This window comes from Oryzias latipes, chromosome 23 (genome assembly GCF_053564925.1).
Source record: "Oryzias latipes strain Hd-rR chromosome 23, Olatipes_Hd-rR_3.1".
In the NCBI taxonomy this organism is placed as follows: Eukaryota; Metazoa; Chordata; class Actinopteri; order Beloniformes; family Adrianichthyidae; genus Oryzias; species Oryzias latipes.
In genome coordinates, this window is record NC_136259.1 from 2,403,921 (window position 1) to 2,421,676 (window position 17,756).

At 41.2% G+C, this 17,756-nt stretch overlaps 1 protein-coding gene across 1 annotated transcript in view; it reads left to right on the forward strand.

The window, feature by feature from the left end:
• The window catches only part of syn3 (synapsin III), a 150,769-nt gene that overhangs the window by 48,468 nt on the left and 84,545 nt on the right, over positions 1 to 17,756 (forward strand). Inside the window, exon 4 of the mRNA XM_004082870.5 lies at positions 4,043 to 4,134. Within this exon, the coding sequence (XP_004082918.4) occupies positions 4,043 to 4,134 (92 nt within the window). The remainder of the gene's footprint in view (positions 1 to 4,042; positions 4,135 to 17,756) is intronic.

A 17,756-nucleotide genomic window follows, 5' to 3' on the forward strand; every position in this document is an offset into this window, starting at 1 on the left:
GAGATTAAAATTGCGATAACAATATAATTTGTGGTATATAAACAAATAACCATTCCCATTACATTGCAACAGTTTAAAAATTATACTCCAAATGTCACTCATCGACTTAGGTGACAAACATCTAACATAATAGGCCTCCATCCGATTGGTCAAATGCATAAAGGGATTTATTTGATTCGTTAAATGGTTCAAGCTGACATAAGATTGTTTTAGCACATTTAAGGTTTACGATTAATTGCGATATTTGCCGTCTTTTGCGATATGCATATTGCAGAGCTGGATTTTGCGATAACGATAAATTTGAGGTATGTTGTGCATGTATATATATATATGTATATATATATACACATTGTATATATATATATAAATATATATATACATACATATTGGATATATGACATTGTTATGGTGGATTTTATTCTATTATTATATTATTATACTTTATTTATCCTACAATGGGAAATTCTTCTCGGCATTTGACCCATCCCCTGGGGGATCGGTGAGTTGCAGCTGAACCGTGCTCGGGAGGCAGTAGCACTAAAGGCCCGTACACACCGGGACGAATATTCGCCAGGCGTTATTCGCCAGCGTTTTTCGCCACGTTTTTTGTGTTCACACCCAGGCGATTTTCGCTGACGATGAGCCGAACCAACATGCAATTTCATTCCCTGACATTAGATGGCGCTTAATGTAAACAGAAATACTCCTGTACACAAGGTGGCGCTGCGCAACTTTACGCTTCTTAAAGTCGCTTTTCACTCAGAAGAAGAGAGCAAGTATTTACGCGCTTGTCAGAATCAAACAAAGAAAACATGAATATTTCAAGCACCAGTAGCTCCAATTGGTGCTTGGGTCGGGGATATTTAAGAATGTCCGTCATTATTTCTTCGCGGCTGTGTAGACGCTACTTGGCGTCTATCTTCTTTGCTGGTAAGTGTGCTCAGCAAGGCTGTTTTGTGTTTGAGCGCCCCCAAGTTGTGTTTTACTGTAACTTCAGAAGCTCCAGACACGTGTGCAAAAGCGCCATTCTCATTGGTCGAATAGATTTCGACGCGACGCGTCGAAAAAAAAAAACGAACCCAAGGCGTTTTTTTTTTTTTTGACGCTTCGACGCGTGGCGTTTTTTCGCGTCGGTGTGCACACTCTCATTGGTGCCCTTTGTTTAGTCACGAGGCGTTGAACGTCGGCGAAAATCGCCGCCAAAATTCGTCCCGGTGTGTACGGACCTTAAGGGTCTTGCCCAAGGACCCCACTGGGTGATGTTAATTGCTCGCCATTGATATGGTAATTGCCCCAGTACCATTGTTTAATCCCTGCCCCTCTTTACCTTACGAACTGAGCAACCCAGCCGCTTGGATAAAGAACAGAGGAAAGCCGTTGTGGTGGATGTGGCAGTGCCAAGCGATGGGAACATCAGGAAGAAGGAACATGAGAAACTGGAGAAATACCAGGGACTCAGAGAAGAACTGGAGAAAGCCTGGAAATTGAAGGTGACAGTGGTGCCTGTGGTAATTGGAGCACTCGGGGCAGTTACCCCCAAGCTGGAGGAGTGGCTACAACAGATACCTGGAAAGACCTCAGACCTCTCAGTCCAGAAAAGAACAGGAACAGCTAAGATACTGCACAGGCTTGGTGACGGAAAGTTAAACATGACAAAACCCATGGAGAGACAAAAGTATGAAAAAGCAGATGATGACCCTAAAGAACTGAAACCAAACACTTAGGGTGTACTCAGACTGGACACATTTGGTTCTCTTAAAGTGAACCAGAGCTCGTTTCCCCCGATCATCCAGAACAAATTTTCAGTCTGAATACGCCCAAGCAGACCCTGGTCTGGGACCAGAAACCGCTCTTGGAGCCATCTTTTGAGGTGGTCTCAGTTAGTTTCCAATCAGACTGAGCTTTAGTTTGCTCCGAGTTTGATCAGCCTGAATATGCTCTGTGCTGGGAGCGGAACAACTGGACCAAAAAGGCCACCGTAGCAAGTGTGTACGCAAGAGTGTGAAGGAAACCACCACGATGATAAGGCACAGGAACTCATCGAAATGTGGTTGAATGAAGGCAGGCTCAATAAAACAACTTTTAACGTGACAAACATTGCTTCTCACATTGTCTTACCAACAATCCATATGTCATAAACACCTATCACCGTTCCTTCTTAGCCGTCGTCTCCTCAGTAACCGCCTTGCAGCATGACTTCGCCGTACCAAAGTATAGATATTCAAAACTGGTCAGCGAAATATTAAGTTTGAACAAGTGAACTATCCCGACCAGGATGGCAAAGCGCAGAACTTCAATTATTCTTTCTCTCGTTGCTTTGCCCTGCCCTTGTAATTCCTTGCCAATGACTGAAGAGATCTTTAGTCACATGGTTTTGTTTACAAGCTTTGGTTCTAAATAGAATAATCCGGTTGAAGGCATTTGGAATACAGACAAAACGCAAGGTTCAGGACTCGATCTGGACCAATGGACTTCTCCAGTCTCAATACATCCTTAAAAACCACATCAAGACACCTGGGAATAATTGGCAACATAAACCTGGTGTGACAGAGGGATAACAGCAAAAAGAACGTGACCCAAACCCAAACTAAAGTGCTTACAGACATGCAGCCTTAAGGGAAGCTGTCACATTTCTTTAAAGAGGGGAGTATTTCTTTTTTAACAAACGCTTCTGCTGTTTCTTCCTACTCTTTTATCATAAAACATGCTAACCAAAGTTTTAACTTCTTAAGACACAAGCTGATATATGAGTTAACCCTCTGCACGCATACGTACAGAGCCCCAGTTAAGAATTGTTAACTACTGTGGGGCTGTAACCCAAAATATAATGTCCACGCATGTGGATACCATAACATAAGGGGTTAAAAGTCAGAAAGTATCTGTCAGTACTTTTCTTGTTGGTAAAGGCTTAATCCAGATTTACACAGGTCTGTCTGCAGTGCATCTCCATTGCATTGCGAGTCCATCTCCCAACCGTCACTTAGTTTCTTCTTGTCTCTTTGGCGTCTTTGGTCTCCCCCCCCCAGGCTCCTGGAGTAGTGGTTTGTCCTGCTACCCCCGTGTAGTGTAGTTTTTCACAGAGTCATGCCAAATGCATGGTTTGTGTCATGAATTAGTTTTTATTTTTGTACTTCCACAACTAAACTTGTGTCATCCATGGCGAAAATGGACGTCAGCGTTATCTGTGGTCTTAACGTGTGTCATCGCGTGGGCACATCGCCTTAAATCTATAACAACATTTTGTAAAGTTTATTTTGAAGGTACAATTTGAAACCTGGAACTGTTTCTCCAGCTTCTTGCCATGACATTGACGCAAATGGACTAGATGTGCACGAACATTGAGCGGTCTACGATGTTGATATTTCCTGTAGGCCACCTGTCTGCGTCAATAAGGTCGCCTATTTTTTGCCTGTAGACAGGCCGTATCCACTCATAAGGGCAGTTGTAACTAAGGCGTTATTGATAAGAAAAATGTTTATCTTTGACTTTATAAGCAATCTAGAGCTAAAAACTGTAGTAAAAGATATTATTTCTGTCTTTTCTGATTGTTTTAGAACAATTTCCCTTTTTTTCTTCTCCAGTTTGCTAAAAGCATCTCTCTGCTACTTTCTAGAAAGCTGACTTTGCCCTCATTGGACTTCAACGTCCAGAGGCTTTATTCCAAGAAGTCAAGTGTGGCCCCTCCTTTTGAGGATCTCTGGGAGTTTGACTGAGTCACCGGGTAGCCAGGCTACAGCCTTTCACAAGGCCCTCACTGTCTGCGAGGCCTCAGACTGGGGATAACTCAATTTGCTTTCTCTGACCAGCTCGCTCCGCCTCTTGTCTTTCCCTCTTGTCTGTACAAACGCAAAATTGCGCAATGACGTGAAAGAAAGGATTCCAGCTCTGCCTTGTTGCTTCCAGATGAGGTTTTTTTCTTTTAACTTTAACCCTTGGATTCTCATGTATTGCATGGTTTACTCAGTTTAATAACTGTGCAAAAACCTGACCTGCAGCTCTGTTGTTGTGATCAAACTCTAAGTTTCTCTTCTGTGTTTCCCAGGCGGAGTTCTCAGAGATTAACCTGGCTTCCTATGTCAACGCTGGCTGCATGGTGGACATGCAGGTCAACAAAGGCGGCACCAAGGTGGTCAGGTGAGAAGAGTGTGGCTGGAAGCACGTCCCTGCATCAGTTAATCCGGGCTTGGAATCATAGGCCATAATGTGATTGTTCCAAAACATTCATTACAGCTTTAGTTCTCGCCACGCAGAAAGGATTTGGAACAGAGCTAATGGTTCTTTCCTATCAGCGGTGCTCTGATTAAAGGCCCTGTTCCGCTGACAAAGGTTTGGACTGTGGGGTCAAAGTGGTCCTGAAATTTAAATCTTATGTTTTCCGACTGTTGACTAATGCGGGACAGCGAGTCGTCGAACACAGACGGAAGTACCGCTGAAAGCGCCGTCATTCAGACGCAGCTCCTGCAGTAGACGGTGAAGCTCCCCGTACCGTATCTCTGAATGATCTCATGATCTTAGACACGGAGGCGCGATTTCCGATACTTTAGCACAGTAGAGCTCTTCAAAATAAATGCCTCGACTTCTGTACATTTCATAATGTAGCGATGATGTAAGCTGGTTCACAGTGATCACGCAGACAGTCGCAGATTTCCTGTATTACAAGAAGCCTGCATTCAATCGATGTCGACATCCACAGCTCCAGTGTAAAATGGTTAATAAACACATTTTTGGGGGCAAATTTGACGTGCAAATTGTGTTTTACTTAGTAGAAACACAGCATAAGTGTACAGTATTTAGGTACACGCATGCTGTAAAGCACGGAAAATATAACGCAAACCGCTTTGGTCAGAACCAGGAGAGACAGTCTTTTAGTCTAAAGCTGGACTCTTTAACATGTGAGTCAATGGAAAATTCCTCCCCTCTGAAACCAGCCCCCAGTGGTCATTTGAGGAACTTCAGGGGTGGAGGTTCTAGTAACCCTTTATCATCAACCACGGGAAGTGAGAGACACTCTTTGAATCTCCGTGAAATTAACCTAATTTTAACCGATTCTGACGCAGGGAAAAGCAGTTTGGTCTTTTACAGCAGCAACGTCAAAACTGGAACTGTTGTTCCGGTGATGAAGGGTTAAAGTCTTGCAAGCAGTGTGTGATCAGCCACGCCATCAGGAAGACACTTCAGAGCTCTTCTAGGTTCTCCATGCTCTCATCATGTTTGCACGCCGAACACGAGGCCTGCACAATTTATCGCAAATTTATCGTTATCGCAATATCGAGCTGTGCAATACACATATCACTAAAGTCGAAATAAATTGCGATAATTGATTACCTTAAATGTGCTAAAACAATCTTATGGCAGCTTAAAGTATTTAACTAATCATTATGCATTTGAAAAGTCGATCAGATGGACTCTTTTAATCATTGACCAATCAGATGGAGCCCTTCTATGTTAGATGTCCGCCTCCTATGAAGACCAGGGTCATTCGGAGTGTAATTTAGCTGTTTTGCTGTTATTTTATGTATCACAAGTTATGTCGCCATCGCAATATTGATCACTAATATCCCAAATCACGAGTTTTCGTCATATCGTTCAGGCCTTTTCAAAGAAACAAAGTGTGCTGCAGACCAAACAAATGTGCAGCGTGTCACATTCACTGGAATAACGGAAAATAAAAATCCCCATTTTCAAGACTTTATGGAGAGAAAAAATAAACTCTTAATTATTCCTTTGTTTTGTTTTGATGGACAAACGTCCACTTCAAGCTGCAGAAATGTCTCCGTCTGGCACATCCATGGTACTAAATTCCTTGGCCGCATAACACGGTTGTAATTATGTTAATACAGTGTATTATATAAATATTTGTGCCATGTGTGTGCCATTCAGCGTCAGCCCCTTCAGAGCTCAGTCAAGCCTACTTGAGGATTAATCGTGTAATCTGCCAGTTTGGGCTCGGCTCCAGAGCACGCAGCGAGCACGGAGAGAGAAAAATCGCCCGACGCCGTCCGCTCTCGCCTGAATGCAGCCTCCAGCCAGGAGTCGATGCTGAGGTTTTTGGATATTTTTAGGGCTCTGGCTGTAATGAAAGGGGAGGCCAAATTGGACGCAGATGGCGTGACTGCTGCAAACACTGACATCTAGCGCCGAACTGTTGTTCTTGTAATTTATGACTCAGGATTTGTGTCCAAACAGAAGAGTTTGGTAGAAGTGGACACACATGTAGCTTAAGTATTAAGGAAGTTCCCTACTTTGCCGTATTTTAATTTAGGGAAAAGATTGGAGGATGGAAGTTCTTTTGCTGCAATGGAATGTTAGAACGATGACTTCTCGCGGTGTCATTAAGGACACACACTTTGATTACATTTTACTTCTCAAGTGTGTGTTTGGGATGCAACACGTCGTTCAGTGTATTTAAAGCAGGCGCCAGCCTTTCCATGTGTCTCCTGCCTGATGAGACCTTTGACCTTTGGTCTGCAGGAATAATCTCCTCTGCTGCCCCACCTGTATTCAGCCACTGTGTTGAAAACACGAACAGGCTCACACTCCACCACAGCTCTGCTTTTTGGGGAAAACGGTTGAAAATTGTCTTTGGTTTTATATTATATTATTTGAATCAGCATATCTGGATCCGGAGGAGGCTAGTTAGGTGGGAGCACAGTCATCACGTTTTCTTTTGATCATTTTCAACGCATTTATTTAAACTACACTCTTTCACAGTGAAGCAAGGTGGCTGTCAGGAGGAGAAGTCGTGTCCCGTGTTTTTGAGCGGAGATTCGAGTGTTTTTGGAGCAGGAACATAAGTGTGAAGATGCAGCAACATTTAGAGAAGAGAACTTCCTGGCAAAACTGGCCTACCTGAGTGACATATTTGGAAAGATAAATGAACTAAATTTACAGTTACAAGGGAAAAATAAACCCCTCCCATCAGCTCCTTCACTCCAAAGCTTTCAATGTGGATGAAGCAACCTGATGAAGGAAGAATTCATGCATTTGAGAATCTGACACCACAGCCTATGATGCCACCTCAGTGATTCCAGGTATCAAGCAGCACATTGCATCATTGATGGGACTCTTCCTGAAAACAGTTCCCAGTATGAGAGATGCTTTCAATGCAGCAGTTCCAGCTGGTTTCCCCTCTGCAGAGGAGGAAGAGCTCATTGACATGACGTCTGACTCCACTTTGAGACTGAGCTTCACATCACAGACACTGACTGAATTCTGGCTGAGTGTAGAGAGGCAGTATCCACTCTTAGGACAGAAGGCAGTGTGCGTTCTTCTTCCCTTTGCAACTTCTTACCTTAGTGAGATCGGCTTCTCTGCTATTGCTGCACTAAAGACCAAGTACAGGTCCCAGCTGAACATTGAACAGGAGCTGAGAGTTGCACCGTCATGCTTCAAACCTCGCTTTGAAAAGCAAAACGTGCTCATTGTAGCCATTAAACGTTACTGTATTAATGTGATTTAAACAAAACCAGCACAATGTTTTTTGTTCAGAATAAAATGTTAAATATATTGGTGCTGCTGTGTTAATGTTAATGTAAATTTACATTTAATACTATATATTGATTGGATTTATTTTGCCTTAGCATTAAAAGGTTCAGTTGGTTAAAAATGTTTTTAGTTTAAATAAGGACTGACAGATTTATTTATTACAGGCACTTTAAGTCATTTGTCTGTTTTACACCGTAACAGGGTTTATGTGGCAAAATAAAGTAAATATTTGTTGAAAGTTGAGTTATATTGCTTTTTTTCTTTTGTTAATGTTAAAAAGGATACAGTTTTAGGTATATGTGCACAATTTTTTACAGATACTGACCTTATAGTCACTGCGGCGAGTTTGGGGGGGGGGGACATTTTTCTTTATCCTGGGGGGGCCTCACAAATAATAATTGAGAAGCACTGGGTTAAAGTGACAGCGTCTCAGTGCACAATGAGTCTTCCTTGTTAAACGTCTTGAAACAACAACAAACGCACATCAGTTTCTAAATCTTCTAACTTTACTTTTATTTCATCTTTTAGAAAAAAACAGCTGCAGCTTCCAGCTTTTTCTGGCATAATTATCACAAAAATGCGTGTAGATCAATACAGAATATGAGCTCCTCCTTTTTTTTTTTTTTTTTTTGGATGCTGGTGTGCTGCAGGATTTTTGTCAAGGTTAAAGTCTGCCGTGGTTGAAAAACACTGATTTAGAGAACTGGACAAAGCGTTCCCTGTCCCCTCGCGCTCCAAACAGGAAGTATCTGCTTGTTCCAAGAAGCTAAACTCCCATAGACTTCTACAGAGAAATAAACAGCTGTGGCGCCCGCAGGGAATGCACCAAAAAAAAATTATTCTTTTTTTTTTTTAATTGAAGCAAATATTCAACAATCAATCACGGCATGTCTGTCAATACCAACAACATCAATTCTGAGATAAAGGAAGACAAAAAAAAAAACAAATATGAAAACAAATGTAACTTAAAAAAATATTCAATAAAATTAAGGGGTCTATTACAAAAGTTTAAATAGATCAAATAAATTACACAATGTCTGGGCATTGTTATGATTCAAGTAATGTAAAGATTTAGAGAATAGGTTGAGACGGTTGAGTAATCCATTAGTGTGAGGTTTCACCTTTAAGAATTTACAAGTATGAATAAAGTGCTTTGAAATTACAATCAGTACATTAATCAGAAAGTCCAGATTTTTGTCAATTAATTGTAATCGAATTTTGAATGTATTCCAATTTAAAGGATTAATGATGATATTTTTGGATTTGAGCCAATTATGAAAAGAAGACCAAAACCTTTTTACATGCAAACATTCAAAGAAAGGTTTCTACATCATTTCCACAAAAGACACAAAGATCACTGTCCCAGTTAAAGCAAGAATATAAAAAATGATTGGAAGGGTAAATATCATTTAACGGGAATGCTCCAAATATAGCACTGCTCATTTAGCAAATCAATATATTGTGGTGATCTGGGGGTTAGCCCCGCCTTCAGCTTTTAAGACTCATGGGAAGTGGGGAATCTCAGTTGTGTTAAATCTTTCACCATAAATGAGGAGGCTGTGAGCAGAAGTGAGGTTAATGCTGTTTGGCTGGTGGTGGGGGTGTTCAAAATAAACAGACAGATATGACTGTCTGCTAACTTATGTGAGTGTCGTACTCAACAAACCTGTGCTGTGCTTTGCATGAGGCACGGGGAGCAGATTCGGACATGTCTACTAAGTAAGAGGACAGTGAATTAAGACTCGGGTACAACGGTACTGGCCTGGATAGTAGAGGGTGGCGATTCAGTGCTTGCTATTAGTAATTGATGCACTTTAGTTCTGCTATTGTGAAATATATGGCAGAGTACGGAACGGCCTTAAACTTGCGAATCGGCGCTCCCGCCTTTGAGAAAGAGGCGTGTGTGTGTGTGTGTGTGTGTGTGTGTGTGTGTGTCTGTGAGGAGGAGAAGGGGAGGGGTAGTGGGCACAGGTTGCGAGGTAAAACGGCGCACGGAGACCATTGCGCAACACCTGGATCATCGGGTGGCTTAAAGTACTCAGCTCATTCTAATAATGTCATTCTTCACTAACTATTGCAGACATTCTTTATACTTGTATGTATTTTCCATCTACATTTATTTTTACGATTGTTTAGTTGGTGATAGTGACGTAAAAATAAAGACAGCAAGTAATGCAGGCTGGAAAACAGCTGCACTTTTTCAGACCATAAATAAACTATAGATCATTTGTTTATGAAAGTATTGAGGATTTTGGAGGATTTTTACTGTTGGTGTTGCACAAAATTAGAAAAATGCCAAATATTTTTGGAGTAATCCCAGTGATGAGCTCTGTGATTTAGTTTTAATGTTTTATGAGACCTAAACATAATTTCACAATAACAGGTTTTTAAATAATCAAATCCCTCTGATACGTTTCACAAAGACACACACAGGACCAGAGACACACACAGGACCAAAGACACACACAGGACCAGAGACACACACAGGACCAGAGACACACACAGGACCAAAGACACACACAGGACCAGAGACACACACAGGACCAGAGACACACACAGGACCAGAGACACACACAGGACCAGAGACACACACAGGACCAGAGACACACACAGGACCAGAGACACACACAGGACCAGAGACACACACAGGACCAGAGACACACACAGGACCAGAGACACACACAGGACCAGAGACACACACAGGACCAAAGACACACACAGGACCAGAGACACACACAGGACCAGAGACGCACACAGGACCAAAGACACACACAGGACCAGAGACACACACAGGACCAGAGACACACACAGGACCAGAGACACACACAGGACCAAAGACACACACAGGACCAGAGACACACACAGGACCAAAGACACACACAGGACCAGAGACACACACAGAACATCACACACTAAGCAGAAATTAACTTATTGCTAAAAGTGAAGTCAGGAGTTCAGCTCTAAAAAAATAACAAAAGAGCAAAGAAAACGGAATAATTTGATTTATTATTTCTAATTATTAATATTTCCTGGCTTTGTTTGTTCATATTTGCATCATTTTGACAGAATATATTTATTATTCTGAATTAATTTTCCTGTCTGTTTTTATTCACATGTATGTTTAAAAAGTTAAAGTTAAGTTAAAGTTTTAAAGGTTTAAATGTTCAGCTGTAGTGTGCTAAATAAATATTTATATTGTTTGGCTGCAACCTAAAGTGTGTTTTGGATTTAGGCCCCCTCTGCAACTGAGTTTTACCCCTCCTGTAATACGAGTCTAGAAAATTCATGCATGTTTTTGTGTCAAATAAGCAAATGAAAAAAATTAAAATAGGGCACACAAAAGGACGTCCTCAAATTGTGTTGTTCTATTTTTTTTGGGGGGGGGGGGGGGGGATAGGAGGTTTTTAGTGGCACCCTTCATACCACTCAGTGCCCATGAAATAGCCGTCTAGCGGTCTCAAAAAGGTTGGTAACCCCTTTTCTAAAGTAAACATTCTTTGTTTTTTTTAACCAAGTGGTTAAAAATGTTTTGTGTGCATAAAACTTGTGCATAAAAAGGCCTGACTGTCAAGTCGTATATTTCGGCATCTTCTAAAACAGCCAGGTTTTAGTGACGGAACATCATTCCAAGATGGTGGCGACCGTTAAACTACAAAAAGCTGTTTCAGTGGGAACAAACGGTTCTTTTGCAGATAGTGGTGTCGAGCTGTTTTTAACCTAATTAAGGGAAGAATTCAAAAATATAACCAAACAATCAAAACCACTTTTCTTTTGCATAAGTTCAATATCACGAAGAGTTAGACCCAAATACTGGCAGGTTGGTTTAAGCCAAAGAGCTCTGACAGGTTTGCTTTCTTTTCCTGTGGCCATGATATGGATGCAGTCAAAACTGAACAACATGTTTGACCTACAACGTGCTGTGAGCTGTATTATGCAGCAGAGCGATGAGCCGACACCTCCAGCGCTTGTTGTTACCAGCTGCACTCCTACAGTCCGCCCTTTGCTTTCTCCTCGTCGGCTGCCAAACCTCCAAAGAGCTGCATCGCTCCGACCGGTCTGGCCAAAAGTTTCTCTCTATTGGTGTTCTTTCTATTAAAATTAGAATTGAGGTGAACTTTTGAATGTGAATTTGCAGCCGTGGACTGCACGATTTATCGTTAATACTGGGGATATCTGCCACTTTATTGCCCTTGAAGGGCCTAATTAACCCTGCTCAGTATACATTATGGCACATGGACACAAAGACTGACTAGGAAGATCGGAGCCTCGGCTCCAAATAAAGTTTGTTTGATTGAATGTACAGAAATAAAGTATTTAAGTCTGCTTTTATTGCCTATAGGTTTAGGATAGTTTTTCATTGATCATGTTTGACAGCACTGATAAAAACACGTTAGTTTTGTTTTTTCTCCGAGTGTCAAAATAATAATCATTGATCTGGCTCAAACTCCCTTTGGTAAGCTTCTTTGCCAGGCTATGTAACAGAAGTGACATCGTACCAACAGCCCTTTGTCGTGTAGGAGTGACGCCGTTTGGTTGCTAACATTTGATGGTCGTTCAGTCAGTCTCCAACTGATATCCGACTCTGGCAGAAAGTATCCTGCTAGCATTCAGGTAGAGATAAAGACCTAGATCAGGGGTCCTCAACCCCCAGGCTGCGGGTCACCCGGTACCGGGCACAACCAGAAAAAAAATGCCAACGCTAACTTCAGATACTAAAGCACGTTTTTTTTTTAGAAAACCAAGGGACTGTGTTCACCACATCCGTCTCTCTTGACGTGTCACATGACTTTAAGCAGCGGCTCAGACCGCTAAGTTAGTAGCTCAACGCCTAAAAACCAACAAAAACTTAGCATTAAACCATAGTTGGAAAGTTTCTTTGGGTAGAAAAGAGTCCGTGAGGAAATAGAATAAAGGTCTGCGACTTCAGAGAAACATAAAGCTGCTATTTACAGACAAAAGCAAATATGGATTTATTGAGATAGTTGTTCTCACGGACCAGAAGCTGCTCTGCATAAATATGCAACAGACGACTTTTGAATGTTTTAACACACAGATAATGAAGTTACAGACACAGTGGATTCATGGTTATTATTATATCTATAAAATACCTCTTTCACGACGGGTGCGTCATTTTATTTTGCTTTATTTATCCGTCACACCTTTAAAGTTAGACGCGGCTAAAGTTAGCATCCGGTTGTTAGCATCCACTTTGACGTTAAAGGGAAAATCTTCTTCACAAAGTTTAAGTGTAAACCAGCTGCAAACATTTTACAGAGAATGAAGATCACATCAAATAAAGTTTTTTTGTTTTTTAGAAACAGGAAGCTTAAAAACATGAAATGCAAACTTCCGCCCTGTCTGGACCGGTTCGTGAAAATATTGTCTGACAGTAAAGCGTCTAAAAAAGGTTGGAGAGCACTGAGCTGAAGGACAGGTTTCCTAATGTGTTAATGAGTGGAACTGTCCATTGTCTGTTTCCACAGCAGGAGATGTGGGGAATAAAGGGTGAAATCAGAAACCTCCATGTGTTGCGTTGGTGTCTTCCTATATGTGTGCGGTGATAATGACAAACTCTGAGTCAGCTGGGCTATGAGTAAGAGTGACAGTTTATTTTAGGAACCACAGTAAACAAAGAGGGGAAAAGAAAAAGCTTAGCACCTTTATTTAGACCACAGAGTGGCACACATTACAACCGTTCCATCAACACCTCTACGCCTTTGGCTTCCGGACTGAAGCTCATTTGGAAATAGAAATAACTGGGGCCGGGGACAGAGTAATGGTCCTGGTGTTCCTGCACTGGGTGGGCAATCGGCAAGAATTAAAAGCCTTCACCTTCACAAAAGAAGCGAACAGACACACACTTTAGCCCCTGAACGACAACAAAAATGAACAACCCAGAACGACTCGGGGCCAGGCGAGTGCATAATAAAGTCCCACTCCAATCCTATTTTGAGCTATTTTCAAAGTCTTCCCAGTAGTTTTTTAAATATGATTATGCTGTTTTTAGCAAAAAAAACAAATTTAAAAAATCTATGATGTTTTTCAGGACATAGTTTCTGCAGAGCGGCAGGAGTTCATCAGAAATTTGGCTGTGAATTCTAGGCGTCCTGCATGGAGTAATCTTGCCCCCTTTCCATCATCCATCTGTTTACCTTGTTCCCCCTTAGTTTACAGTCCCTCACACCCTAACTAGGGCTGCTCGATACGATGATAACTGGGGATATGCGATATTAGTGATCACTGTTGCCATGACGATATAACTTGCAAACCATTAACAAATAGCCCCTATGTAGACCCTCCTGTGTAGACCCTCGTCTATGTAGGAGGGAGGTGAACATCTAACATAAAAGGGCACCATCTGATTGGTCAACAAGCTGAAGGTTTCCATCCAATCGTCAAACACATAAAGGAATTTCTTTGATCAGTTGAATACTCTTAGGCTGCACATTTAAGGTAACCATTTATCTGGATTTTCGCCGACTTTTGTGATATGTGTTTCCACTGCTTGATATTGCGATAACGATAAATCTGCGATTTATTGTGCAACCTAACATTAGCGGTGCAACATATATGGCGACCAATATTGTAGCTATCCAGCCGAACAGTTTAGATCCAGACTCCAGCTCAGACCAGGCAAACAAAGACGTTCATGGATCTGTTTGTCTGACGGTGGATGATCAGAAAGGAGTGGAGCTGGGAGCTTGTGGCCCCGCCCAGATTATTTTCTACATCACCACAACAGTCTTTTTAAAACGGCTTTTCTGTAACTGCTCCTGATTCCCAATGATTTGATTGTCATTTTGAGCTTAAATGTCTTTATATTTTTCCTCCATCATCTTAAAAATACTACAAGAAGATGTTTGATCAAACTCAGTTTCACATGTAAATGTGTTGGAGATCATTTGACATGGTTTCAGGAAAACATTTGAAACCATTTTAATGCTGAGATTGGATGTTTCTTGACCGTTTTTTTCCCCTTTCATTTCTCCTCACTGTTTCAAAGCTGCTGTTTGACAAAACCTCCTACGGCGGCTTTAGTGGACGGACCACACAGAGAGCGTTCCCACACACATACACTTCCAGACAGACTCCTCCCACCGGACAGTCAGTTTTAATCAGGAAAGTCTCTGTCTGCTGGGAGCAACACCTAATACCTCAGGCAGGTCCATCTCGTTCCTGCCTAAATGAATCCAACGCACAAACAAGTCTAATCAAGCATGGCTTTGGGAAGTCTCCAGTGTTTTCCGTGAGGAGAGTCCTGACAGCAGTGAAAGCGCCCTCCGTCAATGAGGTCCACTCCAGCATCTCTGCTTTTGTAGTAAAGTCCTGGATACAAATGGGCTCTCTAATTCAGTCAAACTGCTTACAGCGCTCATTTCCCCTTCTGCCAGAGGTCATTCCAGGTTCTGTTACTCGCACAGCTCCTTTTCCTAATTACATATGCCTCTCCTGGGACTTTTCCTCAAACCTCAAACGTCCCCTTCCACACATGCGAGAGAAATGAATCTTTCTAGTCCTTTTACTTTTGTACACTTTGTACCTTGGACTGATATCACAGTAGAAAACACAACTATGCTAACAAAATCAGTCATTATGTTGGGAATGACTTTAAAAAACTATACAATTCTGGATGAAGTCCACTTATCCCGACAAGTATTATTTAAGAGATTTCTGCCCTTCAAGGACAGAAATGAATGGACAATGTGGAGGCATGAACGGTCCAACGCAAAGTGAAGTCCAATCATTTCTGAAAATGGACACCTCAAAGGTCATTACCATCTCCTATACCATGGTCCAGGTGAATACTTCATTCTGATTGGCTTCTGGGTGTGCGTTAAAAAGTGATATACTGCAGTGATAATGCGCACCTAAAAAAGTAGTTCCGGTCACATAGATTAAATGTTCTGTATCACTGCTCTGGCTTCTTTAACACAACCTTTAGCTTCATCATCTGGACAAAACAAGCGGTAAGACGTGAACTTTCTCTCTAAATTACTGCTGTACTTATTAACCCATCGTGACCATCAGCTTATGTATCGCTTCCCTTTGCCACTGTAGTCGAGGTCAGCACGTGTTGCCACGTTGCCCTGACAAAACGCTGACAAAAGTAAACTTGTACTACCGACAATGAAGGGTTTTCATTTTTTAATCACAAATAAAGACTGAAGTGAGGCCTTTTCCCCACAAAGATAAAAAACTTCCCAGAATGCAGTTACAGTTCCATTTACATAAATAGTTTGTTCTTTTCCCCTTGAGGTACACACTGGTGTAACGGGCGCAAACCAACTCAGGACAATGCACCATTATGCAGCATGGATGTGCAGATCCTTGGCATGCACTGTTGTGACATTTTTGGCATTCCCGCCAAGTTTGACTCTATTCCGCCTTATCAATGGGCGACAGACCGATGCAGGGAGATAAAGCCCTCAGCGGCTTTTGACGCAAGCGTAGGGTCGCTCAGAGTACCAACCTTGCAGACGATTCAAAGTTGTCTTTACAGCTGAGTAGAAGGCCACAGATGATGTATGACAAATGGATTTGGAGCCTAAAAGGCAGCAAATATTTCCAAGCATGAAGAGCTTCCTGCTTAAGGAATACAGACGATAACCCGCTGGTTCAATGCTCTGTATTACAGTCCTGCTGGCTTCCGTTAATGTCAGACTTGATATCTTTTGACAGTCAATAGCTGACAAGGAGATTGTTCTTATTTTGCTTAAGTCTGACACTTATCTACTTCCCAATCACCTACGATTCTTTCGTGGGTTTGTGTTTCACAGCTTTCACATAAACTAAATCATTCAAAATACACCACTTTATTTGCCCTGGAAATGAAAACGAAAACAATCAGATAAGACTTTGTGTGACGCCTGAAAGCAAATTTCAGTGAAGACAATATATTTCATGCTGTGTGTAAAGAATGTTCTTGCTTTTTGCAACTTTCAGTGAAGACTAAGTTTTTAAACTCCAAAAAAAGCACTTTGTATCACAATGGATCAATTTTTAGCAAAGCCTAAGGCAGGACAATTCTGTTCTCCTGCTGGCTTCTAGTACTAGTACTAGCATTACCATTAGAGAAACTCCTGAAGAAGAAAGTATTCATCTTCACTTTCCAAAGCAAACTCAAAAGATGCTGCAGTTCCTTAGATGACCACAAGAGGAAGGCTGCAAAGGAAACAATTTTCTTTTGATTCCCATGATAAAAAAGTCAAATTTTACAGAAGCACCCGCAAAACCAGGCCCCTTAAAATAGGTTACAGAAAATGGTTTTACCAAGAATCCTTATATTAAGAAAGACTTCCTGTCACTGAGACATGTTTTCTCAAACTAAGATTATGTTGCTTTTGATAAACTTCCTTAATAGGAACATTTTTCCTGCAAGACAAAAAATTAGCCAATTTTTCTTGGAAAAGGAGTCTTTTTACTTCTTTAGGAATCAGTTTTTGCAGTGTAAAAATGAATGTTATCAGAGCCTGGTTTAAATAATTAGTACAATAAAATCTATATTTTGTTGTAGGTGTTTTAAAAGGCCAATATATTTTTTGGCACCTTTTAGAGAAAAGTATATTTGTATATATAAATAATACATTACGTTTGGCGCACTTTTGAACACATTTTTCATAAAATATTAATTATCTTCCAAGTTAGACAACTGGATCTCTGAGGCTCCGCCTTTCATGATGTCAACCTAGATTTGGCCTCGGCAGAGAAAGTGGGTGTATGTGTTATTCTGGGGGAGGGGCTGGCATAGCAGACTCTTCCTGGAAGGGGCTGTTCCTCACTTTGTGATGTCACAATGTGAGGACCTAATCGTTTTTGTGGATTGGTGGGTGCTGCTGCTCAGAACGCAGGTTATTAAAGGAGTGTTCAGAAATGTATAAATGGGTCAAAATACCACTTTGGGGTTTCTTTTCATGAGGGATTAACAGCATAAAACACGTAAAAGCTCCAAAAAATTATTTTGCATGATGCCCTTTAAAACCAGCCTTTGAGGGGAGTAAAAATAGGGATAAAAACTTCTAAAAATAGAAAGATAACACCATGATCTAGAAATATGTAGGTAGCTAAGAAAATAAAGTAGGTACATCACAGAAATGTAACTGTTGCTAAGTTTACTTTGTTGATTTTTGGCGATTTTATTACTTAAATTTCTATTGTATAAATATCTAATTTAATTTCTTTTTCCATGAGCTATAGAGAGTTATGAATTGGGTTGGATGACCTAAGGACTATGAATGAAATCCAACGCTTGCCTGATTTTTCATCAAAAATAA